Here is an 11429-nt window from a genome sequence, read left to right as displayed (position 1 = left end):
TGAACCAGAGTCATCCTCTGCAAGGGGCTTGCAGCTCGTCCCCAGCCATGCCGGAGAACGTGTATGAGGAGCAGTAGCTCCCCAGATCAGCAGAGGCCCTGAGCAAAGAGATGGAGCCTCCTGAGTCCCTCTCCCTCTTTGATCACACCCATCTGGAGCTGGAGGGCCCTGGAGCTCTTCCAGCCGGAGGGAGTACAAGCCTCAGCGGGACGGTATTTGCCAGTTGGGAAGCGAGGATGCTAAACCCATTTGCATTTGCCCCACGGGCTGTAATAGTTGCCTTGCAACATTTACAGAGCTGGGCTGAGCCAGCCGTGGTTGTGCCGGGGTGAAGCCCCACTGGCAGCGCTTTCTGGAATTCCCAAGGAATGGGGTGCGGCTGGCCACTTGCTTATAGCCTCGACCCAGCTCCCCGCTGCATCCTCCTGCTGCAAGGCTCCCGAGTTCTTCCCTAGTCTTCCTAGCACGAGGCAGTGACAAGGACAAAGCAGTGGAAGCTGGGATGGATGACACGTCTGGGGTGAGCTTGTGGAAGGAGCCAGGCGAGCCGTCCCTGCCTCCCTCTCACTGTCAGCTGATGTGCAGCAGCAGGAGGGAATGACAGGGCTCCTGCGCTCCTTCCAGTGCTGCTGGTACACAACCGGCCCCGGCGTGGAAATGCCTCCAGCCCTCGCAGGGGGGACTCCGCTGCTCCTCCACACTCCTCCCTCGTGGGGGGAGTGTGGAGGAGCAGTGGAGTCCCCCTTGAAATGCAAGAAGTGTGGGTAGGTCCGGCTGTATTTTAGGAACACAGACTAGATCAAACGCTGTTTGATTATTTTAAGGGGGCAAACCATGAGCCGTGACTCCAAGTGGAAGGGGTCCATGTGGAGAGGGTTGTACCTGCTGCAGAGTGCTCTGGCAGGCGTTGGTCAGGGTCCCCTGTAGCCAGGAGTGGTGCTACTGAGTGGAAGGGTGGGAGCCCTGTGCCAGGGGAGTGCTGGTGGCAGGTGCTGCTGGTCTTGCCCTCTGCCAGGGAATGCGGTGGAGTCTCCCCTCCGGGTCCAAACATCAGCTTCAGAGGGAATTAAAAAATGTTGTTTGTTTGGGGTTTTTGCCTGGCTGATCACTCAAGACCCTGCTGCCAAGATCCTTTGCCGTGGTCGGTGTGGAGCCCAGAAAGTTCTCCTTTCCTGGGCAGAGGAGCGAATAGGTGGGTGCTTCCCTGCCCTTCACAAACTGGTGCTGCTGACACCATTCTGTCCGTCTGTGTGCAGTCACACCAGCTTGGAGAAAGGAACTGGAGGAGTCCTCGCCTCGGGAGTATCCTTGCCTGATTTCTTTGAGCCCTGAGGGGCTGCCTTCCCTGCCGGTTGCACAATCTTTGCTCCCTCCTGCTCCTCTGTACCTAGCAGGACTGAGGAACCCTCGCCAGAGGGTGCAGACCACAACACTGCCTGTTCCCTGCACCACCTTGGCAGCTTCTGATGGCAAAGGGACCTTCCAGCATCCCTGGTGCTCAAAAGCATAAGCTGGGAAAAAACTCCAGAGCGAGAGGTGGAGGGGCTAGGGAGGAGACAGATTTTGGGAAAGTGCATGTGTGGGGAGCGGGAACGGGGAACTGCTGCACCTGCATTTATTTGCAGTGGCCAAACATGCTGCTGGACATCTGGGAGGAGGGGAGCAACGCTGATGTGCTGAGAGGCCCCAGTGCAACAGCCACAGTGCAGGCAAGCAGCTGCTCTGCTGCCTTTGTCAGATGTGCCCTGGCCCCTCAAGCACCAGCAACCAGCACAAGAAAGGGAAGTGAACGTCCCTGCCCGGGGATGGGCAGATTGGGGGGTGCCCTTGCAACTCAGGGGAGAGTCAAAGTCAGGAACTGGGGAGCAGAAGGAGGGAGGGAAGAGCAAACTTTCTTCTAAGAATTCAGAGCCTCGCAGGAATATGAGGCCAGGCCTTGGGGCACTTGACAGCCAGCCAAGAGTCCATTGAGACAAAAGTCTTCTTTGATCTGCCGCACAGTTAAAAAAGGAGATTGTTAACCTGTGTTAGACAAATAACTCCAGAGGAGCTGCTGAGCAGGAAAAGCACCAGCTGCTTGGGCTGGTCTCTCGGGGATCCCACCTCTCCCAATGCTCCTCTACCTTCAGACCCCATGGGATTAGGTGGAGGTGATTGATGGACCTCTGCTTCCCTGTGTCTCATCCCACAAGTGCCCCAGCCCGGGTGTGTGCAGTGCTCCATCTCAGAGCCTCCCAGGCACAGGGCTGGGGCCAGAGGCATGGCTGTTTCCAGAGACAGACCCCAGAGGGAGCAAGGACAAGGCATGCAGCTCAGGTTTGCTGCTGCTCTTAGGCCAGCCTTGGCCTTGGTTTACAAGGGTAAGATAAGGGGCTTCACAGGTTTGCAGTTGTCACTGGCAGAGTTGCCTTACAGTGATGGGGGAGGAGGACAGGATTATGAGCCATGTGGGCTGGTGTTACACCATAGCCATGCTGGTAGTATCTGCAAGAAGACAAAATTGGCATCTAAAACTGCTGCCATGAGCAGGGAGTGGAGCTTATTGCTACAGGCAGTCACCAGAAGCACGGCTCCTGAGGGCCTGCGTTTTCAAGCCCTGATTCATATCTGTTCCTCCTGCTCAGTTAGCAAGGTGACACCTCCCAGCTCGTTTCCAAAGTCACAGAGTCTGAGTCTCGTAACACCTGCCCACGCTCTCCCCCTAGCAAGTGCCAGAGTTTAAAATAAAGTTCCATTTCCTACATGTATTAAGTGTCAGGAAGGTCCAGAGGCATCCGTGCAGAGCAGCATTTGTACACAAACGCATTTGGCTGACAGGTGCAAACATTGAAAGCCTGCAATTTCACCACCCAGCACTGAGCTCTGACTGCAAGTACTGGGAATTGCAAATCATCCTTCTTCCAGTAAATGTGTGTGGCACAAGGCAGGGAAGTGCTGCAGAGCCTCTCCAGCACGGGGCTGTTGGTCCCTCTCTTCCTCACGCAGCAGGAGATGTCAGAAGGCATCTTCATTTCACAGCTATTCAGTGATCCCTGAATTATACAAGTCTCTCTCTTGCTGTGCATTCATCACTGATGCTGCTTCCCCCTCCCTCAGAGACTGAGGAAGTAATGCCTGGGGATGTAATATCTGCTTTTTGCTGCAGGCAGACAGCCAGATCTGTGGTGAGATGTGGCAGTGACAGGGATGGAGCGGGGCAGGAAAGCTCGGTCTGACTGAAGCTGTCTGGTGAATCTGGCTGTGAGAGGTTTAGGACACCGGTGTTGGCTGCTCTGCAGCTCTCTTCAGGAGGTTTCTGAATCTCCTTGGGCTGCAGCAACCTTCACATCACTGCATCCCGGTTATAGTATTAGAGGGTGGTCTGGCGGGGCTGAGGCGGGAGCCCTCCTGTTCTCCTACTATGGAAGCAAACGGTGGGTGGCCAAGGACAGGCACGTGTGAGAGAGTACCAGGCTCAAGCAGCCATCCGAAAGTGGCTGCAGGTTTGGGCCAAAGCTCTCAAGGTTTAAAGCCAACGTTTAGCCACCTGCCTGGTGGCTTTTCTCTGCTGCAAATGGAAGGAAAATGTTCTGCACTGAACGCAGGCAGGAAGGGAATAGCTGTACAGCAGGAGGACCACACACATGCCACCAACTGTCCAGAAAACCCACATGAAAATCCCTGTGCTTCACAGGCACACAAGCCAAGCTCTCCTCTCAGTTACAGGGACATGTGGAGGGCTGTGCCTCAGACATCGTCCAGCACCCGGCTGAAAGAGCAGCTTTTCCGCTTGAGTAGCCCTGAATGAAGAGAGCTGGGAGCTAAGCAAACACTTTGGCCAGTCCTTTCCTCTGTCTCTTTTTCCAGTCTTTTGGAAGTATGTTTTAATCAGCACTTGCTTTCCCACACCCCTCCTTTGTACTCTTATTAAGTGCTGTCACTGGGGCCCGCTCTAGCCTAGTGCCAGAGTAAAATTCCCAAGAGACTGATGGCATTGCACCTGCTTGCACAAACTCTGTATTTGGCCCATAGTCTGATGTTGCTACCCCTGCTCACTTAAGTTTTTTCGTGCTGGTGTGCAATGACATCCAAACTCCCATATGTTTCTTCCTCCAAATCAGCTCCTCAGCCCATCACCTCCCTGCAGCTTTTGTCATTTCACCGCGGGCTCACGCTGGGGCAGCCTCAGCCGCCAAGGTCAATCTTCATCTCCACCCCCCGCCTTTTTTTTCCCTTAAAAAAGAGTATGCAAATGATGTATATTATTGGGCCTCTGTGGTTTGAAAACACACGCGCTCGCACACGCACACACACACGATAACTGACAAAGCCCGTGAAGGAGTTTCATAACGGAGGGAAATATTAGGAAGGTTTTATCTGATAGTGTAAGGGAAGTCTGTTAAAACGCCTTGGAGAAGGAAGCCTTGCTGGCTTGCATAGTGTCCAGGGCTCTGCTGCAAAGCCTGAGTATTTTTGGGCTTTTTTAGTGTCCTGACAGCTTTGTAAGAGGCAGCAAGAGGGTCTCTCTTGCTTTTGCTTAGGTTTCAGGTTCATGTCTTCATGAGGAATAAAGCCCTTAAGGTTTTGAAGCCAGCGCAAGACAACGCACGTCTTTGCATTTCGCTGGTTCTGTCATGTCTCCCCCGTGCTTGATTCCCTGCTCCTGCTCTGTGACACAGCCAGGACTTGCAGATCATCTCTCTAATGCTTGTTTCTTCCCTTCCTTTGTTTTTGTTTTCTGGCAGGGGGACCCCATACCCGAAGACATTTATGAGATTTTGGGTGGCGGCTCAGTGCGCTCCATCAGTGACCTCCAGCGTGCCCTGCGGATAGACTCCGTAGGTAAATCTCCTCTTCACCAAACACTCCTCTATTTTTAATTAAGTCTTTGGAGGGGCTGGGAGGGGATATTCTGTTTTTCAGTGGGCACACTATCAACAGACTTCATTATAAATATAGGAACCACTCAGGAGCCAAGACCTGGCTGTTTACAGACTTAGTCCCCCTGAAACTTATGGGAGTTAGATGCAACTAGATGCTTCTTTAGATCTCCTAACTGTCTGGACACTGGCTTCCAAAAATGGTAGGAATTGGGCAAGGTGAGTGCAAGGAACTGAGATCTCCATTCCTCACCCTGGGAGATGCTCAGTCAGCAGGGCTAGAATTGGACAAGGATCAGTTTAGGAGGCTGCAAAATGGGAGGTGGAAATAGGGTGACAGAGGAGGAAAGGGCCAAGTGGGTTTCCAGGTTTGGCATCCACAAAAGGCTCCCAGAGGCCCTTAGGATAAGAGCAGCAGAGCACGTGTCCGTGGGTGAGCTACGGGGCAGGGGCTAAGTCAGGGTAGTGTTGCTTCACCTCCTGCCTGTAGATAAGAGCTCCGGGGGCTGCAGGGCCTCGGGGTCACTTGGCCAGGGCTGGCTGCAGGGAGCAGCAGGAGCAGCGAAGCGTGGAGGGGTCGGCACGTGTGGGAACTGGAGCACGCGCCACGGCGGCTGGGCTGGCCCAGGAATTTATTTATAAACGGTCTCTTCAGAGCAAATTCCTTTCTATTCTAACCCTGCTCCCGCCCGTCGTCCCCCAGCCCCCCCAGCTCGACTTCTCTCTCGTGTTTTGTCTGTTTTGAGCTTTGTAATCCTTGCCGAGACACTATCTACGGGGGAACAGAATTTCCTGCTTTTGTTTCCTATGCCAGTCCAACCACTGGCGCAGTCTCAAAAGCATTCCCGCTGCCTTTCAAAACGGCCCTGGAGGGGCAGGGGGGAAAGCGAGGGGGAGGGCACCAGCTGCGTTCAGCTATTGTTTGTCTTAGAAAGAGGCGACGAAGTTCCCCACCACTGCCAGGGCCGCTCCCTGCCCTCACCAGCTCCCTCCTCCTTGTCCACGAGCCACACAATGGGGCAACTTCCAAAATTAGCCCTGCCGGATTGTCCCAGGCTGGTCCCCCCCACTCCCAAATGTCTTCAGTACTGATCCAGGGTGTAGAAGGACAACCTAGAGGAGGGAGGGACATGGTTTTCAACAGATTTGTTTTGAGTCAACAGTTGTTGCTATTTTTTTGCCCCCGTTTCTCTCCTCTCATCAACTCAACTTGCGCACCAAAGGCAGCCCCCACCTTCATTTGATGAAATGCCACAGGATGGAGGGGTGGGCAAGGAGCAGCTGAGAAGATGCATCCAATCTGTCATGGTCCAGTGTCTAAGGAACAGATACATCTCTATCGTGGCTATCAACCAGCCTCATGATTAAGAAATAAAATGGGCTTATCTGGTTGGCTCCAGAAGCACAGGGGATGAGAGAAGGATGCAGAGCTTTGAGTCACTGGTTTTGCTTCAGGTGCCAGATAGTCAGGAAAACAAAAAGGGGTGCTGTGAAGCTGTTTCTTTGTTTCAACCCGTGGCTCTCATCTGTTCCCAGGTACTGACTGAGGAGCATTGACATTCTCTTGCCCTGTAAGGAATTAGCAAATTAGTGTGTGAGCAAAATAATCCCAAAGTGGCTGGAGCTATTCCCTGTGCTGTCTGTGCACCCTGCGTGTGTCACAGCTGCCTCCCTCCACTGACTGCACAAGGAGCCAGAATGAGGCAGCTCCAGGAGGCAGATGGGCTGAGAGAGTGCTCTCCTGACCCTGGGCACTACTGCAGACCCAGCAGCAGAAGTGTGTACAGTGGGAGTCGTCTCCTTGACTGTGGGTGCCCACAAAGCAGTGGCTGCCCATGTAAACCAGTCATGCAGACACCTTCTCTAGCCCAAAGAGAACCACAGGCCCTTCTAAAGTGTGATCCACCAGTTCTCATTTTGGGAGTTTGCCTGAGGGCGAGACCAATGGTGCCTAGAATTGATCACACCTTCCCAGACACTTTAAAGGGTGTCTGTCTGTCCACCTCACACATAGATGTTGACTGCTCATTGACAGGCAGATGATTCCTGCCTTCTGAATGCAGCCCCTGCGCACCCACCCCAAATCTGTCAGCAGCTGCTTGAGACCTGAGAAGGGAGCAAAGTCCCTGCTTCCCTTTATGAGAGGGCTGCACTAGGGCAGGGCTGAGGAAGAGGAATGGGACATGATAGGTAAGGGAAGTCTGCTCCACCACACATCTGATAAACAGAGATCTTCCACTGGCCCCTAATTCCCTTTAAGAAAATTGCTCCCTGGACGCTGACGTCCATTCAGTTTCCTTCAGCTGCTAAAGCAGGTTAGAGAAGGAAAGAGCTGGGGCTGGGTGGGAGCTATCTCTGAGCGCAGCCATTGTCCCGAGCTCAGGAGGGGCTGCGTGTTGGAGTGCTCCATGGGGATTATGGGCATTTCTCTATTCAGCACTTCCTATGGGAAAAAGCAGTGGGGTGGGAGGGAACCGCTCAGGGCTGGCCTGAATGCTATCGGTCTTCCTCTCCCATCGCCGACTGAACCACCTCCAGATCCTGCCTCTTACCTTACAGGAGTCTGGAGGAAAAGTAATTTTAACTTTATTTTTCTGTTCTTCTGTCACAAAACTTCTCTAACCTAGAGCACCTGAGGTGAGCTAGGAGAGAGAAAGGAAGCACCCCACCTACCACCCGTTCCCCCCCTCACCTGCCTTCTCACCTCCCAACTCTCCCAGTCCCAAGCCATCCCAGCAAGGCACCTCAGTGTTAAATACCAAGTGTTCTGCTTGTCCTGTCTGGTCTTTGATCCTCCTTGGTGTTATCCTTGTCTCAGCTGGCCAATCTGAATCCCTCTGCAACTCCTCTCTGACACCAGAAAGTCCTGACATGAGCCTTATCTTTCTTGAGCTGGAGTTTTCCTCTTCCAGACCTGACTAGGGTCCCCTCCGTCAGGATAGCCTTGCTGCTCTGAGCTGCCTAGCCTGAGCAAAGAGTGTCCGTGCCCCAGAACAGCTGTGACCTTGCTCGTGGATTTACACCTAGCATGACGTCCTGGGTCCGTGGCTTATCCCATGTCCCTGCACTTTGCCTGGTGATCTGAGCACAAGTGCCTGCTGTCTTCTCCTGCCTCTACCTGGTGCTATTAGGTCATGTCTTCCCCTTTGCAGAGCAGGACAGCTCGAGCCTGAACCTGAATGCATCTCAGCCTGATCAAAACCTCGTGGCCCTATCTCGAGAGCGACGAAGCCTAGGTGAGCTGGGGGTCTTGCACCTTGTGATTGTTGGGGAGCAGCCATGGATGCTCCAGATATCTGTCTGACATACAGATGTAGGGGTGGAGGTTATAGTGTACCTGTGTGTGTGGAGGTGTAAAAATGAGGGTCTGGGCCTGGAGTGGGAGCAGGGTGTTTCACCCTGGGAGGGCATGAGAGGGAGTCTGGACTTCTGTGTGCTGCTCTGCCTTAAATCCCAATGGTGCTTGTTTGCTGTAAAGTGTCATCTGCTGTCTGGGCTGCAGTGAGAAGCATCACTGTGCTGGGGCTTCCTCCACAGGGCATGGCTCTGTACAGGGAGAGAGCCAGAGGGGTGGGAGGAAGAGAAAGAACATTCGTGTGTGCTTGTGCATGCGAGAGCCATGTGGGGCCCTTCACTTGCAGCAGAGGTGGCTGTGGCGGGTTGGTGGCAGCTGCAAAGCCCATTTCACCCCCTGTTTCTCTCTCGTCCCTCCGTAGATGCTCTGGCAGCAGCAGAGACAGCTGTCCTGGCTGAGTGCAAGACACGGGAGGTGGTCTTCGAAATCTCCCGCACCATGGTGGACAGCACCAACGCCAACTTCGTGGTGTGGCCGCCCTGCGTGGAGGTGCAGCGCTGCTCCGGCTGCTGCAACAACCGCAACGTGCAGTGCCGCCCCACGCAGATCCGCGTCCGGCCCGTCCAGGTGAGGCACCCGCCCGCCGCCGCTCCCTGCTGCTGCCCAGAGCCACCCCTGTGCCCCAAAGCCATCTGGGCTGGGCTCATGCAGCCATCTGTGCCCTCTGTGTGGCCATGCAGAAGCGTGGGTGACCTCCGTGCCAGCTGCTGGAAGGGCTGGTGCTGTCCAGCAGCTGGGGACTGTCCCCAGGCAGAGCTACAGGGCACCGTCCCCATCTGCAGCTCCACACCACGGCCCTTCCTGTGGCTCGAGGTGGCCCTGTCTGTTGTGTTAGAGCAGAAGAAACAGGGTGCCTTCATCATGGGCACTGGTTTGGATGCAAAAAGAGGAGGGTTTGCAGCGTCAGTCTCCATCCCCCCACTGCTGCTGCAGCTTCTTTCTGAGATGTGCACTGGAACAGCTTCTCTTTCTCAGCCCACAGTTACCTCCTGACCTGCTCCACCAGCCAGCAGACACCTGACAGCTAACCTCTTGCTCTGATCCTCCCCTCACAGCTACCAGTGATCTCCTCACAGCTTCCTCCTAGACAGCTTGTTTAAAAATAATATTCATCCTGTACTAATCCTCTGCCTGAGCCATAAGAGACTCCCCCAGGCAGGCAGCAGAGGTTGGTTGGGAGAGATTGTATTCACACACAGCCCTTTTCATCAGGAAATTCCTTTCTCAGAAAAGCCAGGCTGAACAAGGAAAAAATGGGGGGGGAGCAGGGGTTGTTTTTCTGGAAAAAAACAAGTGAGAGGTCAAAAGCCAGCCTGAAAAAGTGACCTGGAAATGGTTTCTTTGAGGACAGAGGTCTCTCTATTGTTTGGCTGGAAGTGTTTGTCTAGCAGGCAGCGTGTGGTCTGAAGCGTGTGGAGTGGGCTTTCAAGGAAAGATAAACAGCCTGGCTGCTTTGGCGCTGGCTGAGGGATGCTGCTGGGGGCAGTGGGTTTAGAGGAATTCCATCCCAGATGCACAGCAGAGCGAGTATTTATAGCTTGTGGAGCACTTCAGGGACCGCAGAGTTGTGAGATAAGCTGAGTGGGGTCAGGCCTGGCTGCTGATGGAGTGGGAGGACCCCCTAGAAAGCTTGTGCTCTGTGGTGGGATGTGGAGCAATGAGTCTTCCCTCTGAGTCAGCACTGGTGCAGAGTCCGGGGGAATTTCCAGAGCACCGCCTTTCCAATGAAGAGCCGAGGGCTTCAGCCCTGCGAGTTATTAAAGAGCTTGAGACAAATTCAGGCAGGCCTCAGCAGAGCTGGTGAGGCTGTGTTAGCTTGCTTCAGACCTGAGCTCTTCTCCTTTTGCCCTTCCTGTAGGTTCCTGTGGGAATTATCCTGGTTGCCCCAGGTCTCTGCCATTGCATCTGTCAGGCTGGCATGTCCTGCATGTTCCATGTTTCTGTCTCTGATCAACCAGTCATCCTGCTTAAGCTCTGTCAATAGTTAGGATCAGGGGAACCAACCAGAGACATCCAAACTTGCCTGGTCTGGGTCTGCTCTGCTGCCATGTTCAGAATTATCTCCCATATACACCACCCCTGAGTCTGAGTTTGAGTTTTGAGTTTGAGCTTGAGCAGGGCTCTGTGAGCAACCTTCTGACCCTTCAGGAAGAAAGTCAGGAGTAAAGTGCACTGACACTGACTAATTTTACAGAGTGGGAGCCATGGCTGTACTAATCTTTTGCTTGCCTTCCTCTTGCAAACAGGTGAACAAGATCGAGTTTGTCCAGAGGAAGCCAAAATTCTCAAAAGTCGTTGTGCCTTTGGAGGACCACGTGCAGTGTCGGTGTGAAGCCGTGTTCCGACCGCCCCCCAGGAACATCCGTCCAGGGCCACGGGAACAGAGACGTAAGGATCTTGGCATTGGTAGAATGAAGGGAGGTGTGAGAAGAGGGGCTGGGGAGAGAGAAAAGAAACCTCCACTGGTTTTAATCTGCTTAGCTCCAGTGAATCCCAAGGGCCTTTGCTGGTTTATGCGAGCTGAGGGACCTTTCCCAGGATGTCTGCCTGCCGGGAAGGGGCTGAAACAGAGGGAAAAGAAGGAGGGGAAGGTGAGAGGTGAGGGGAAGGGCATGGTGGGAAAAGGGAGAGGGCAGAGATTGTGGAGAACAGAGGACAAGGAACAGAAGAACAGAAAGAGGCCTTGTGGTCCTGCTGTTGCAGAGCTCTTTGTTGACAGTGTGTAGAGAAGGATATTTCAACAGGAGCCGTCTGCCCCTGGCTGTACAGACACTCTCCCCTCTGTTTTGGCAGGCTTGTCCCCGGCGTTCACCACAGCCGCTGTCTCACAGAGGCGGCGAGTACGCCGGCCGCCGGCACAGAAGAGGAAACATAAGAAGTACAAGCATGTCAACGATAAGAAAGTGCTGAAAGAAATCCTCATAGCATAGAAGTGCTGGCAGGGGAGAGAGAGCACAAGGCAGGTAACAGTGAGCTGCTTTTCCAGCCAGGAGAGATGTCCTCCTGGGACATGGCATCTCAAACCCTTCCCACACCACTGGCCACTCGTTCTGTGTGGGGCTGCTGCAGGACAAAACCTGGGCTGAAGGAGGAGGCAGAACTAGGTTGGGCACCAACGTGTGCATTCTATTTATGGAATTAAGGCTCTTCGCAAAGTTGGAATGATCGTGCTGCAGCCATCCTTGCTCTCAGGCCCCACCCTCTCCTTTCTCTGC

The 11429-nt window shown here is 54.0% G+C and overlaps 1 protein-coding gene across 1 annotated transcript in view; it reads left to right on the top strand.

The window, feature by feature from the left end:
- The first annotated feature begins 1634 nt into the window (after positions 1-1634).
- Positions 1635-11429, top strand: part of PDGFB (platelet derived growth factor subunit B) — a 12817-nt gene continuing 3022 nt past the window's right edge. The window contains exons 1-6 of the mRNA XM_031057756.1: positions 1635-1709; positions 4659-4821; positions 8012-8095; positions 8576-8781; positions 10461-10602; positions 11008-11173. Of these exons, the coding sequence (XP_030913616.1) occupies positions 1635-1709; positions 4659-4821; positions 8012-8095; positions 8576-8781; positions 10461-10602; positions 11008-11144 (807 nt within the window). The 3' untranslated portion in view covers positions 11145-11173. The remainder of the gene's footprint in view (positions 1710-4658; positions 4822-8011; positions 8096-8575; positions 8782-10460; positions 10603-11007; positions 11174-11429) is intronic.

Source organism: Geospiza fortis, unplaced genomic scaffold, assembly GCF_000277835.1.
Source record: "Geospiza fortis unplaced genomic scaffold, GeoFor_1.0 scaffold173, whole genome shotgun sequence".
In the NCBI taxonomy this organism is placed as follows: Eukaryota; Metazoa; Chordata; class Aves; order Passeriformes; family Thraupidae; genus Geospiza; species Geospiza fortis.
The sequence above is the reverse complement of the archived record's forward strand: the minus strand, read 5'-3'. Positions and strand labels throughout refer to the sequence as shown.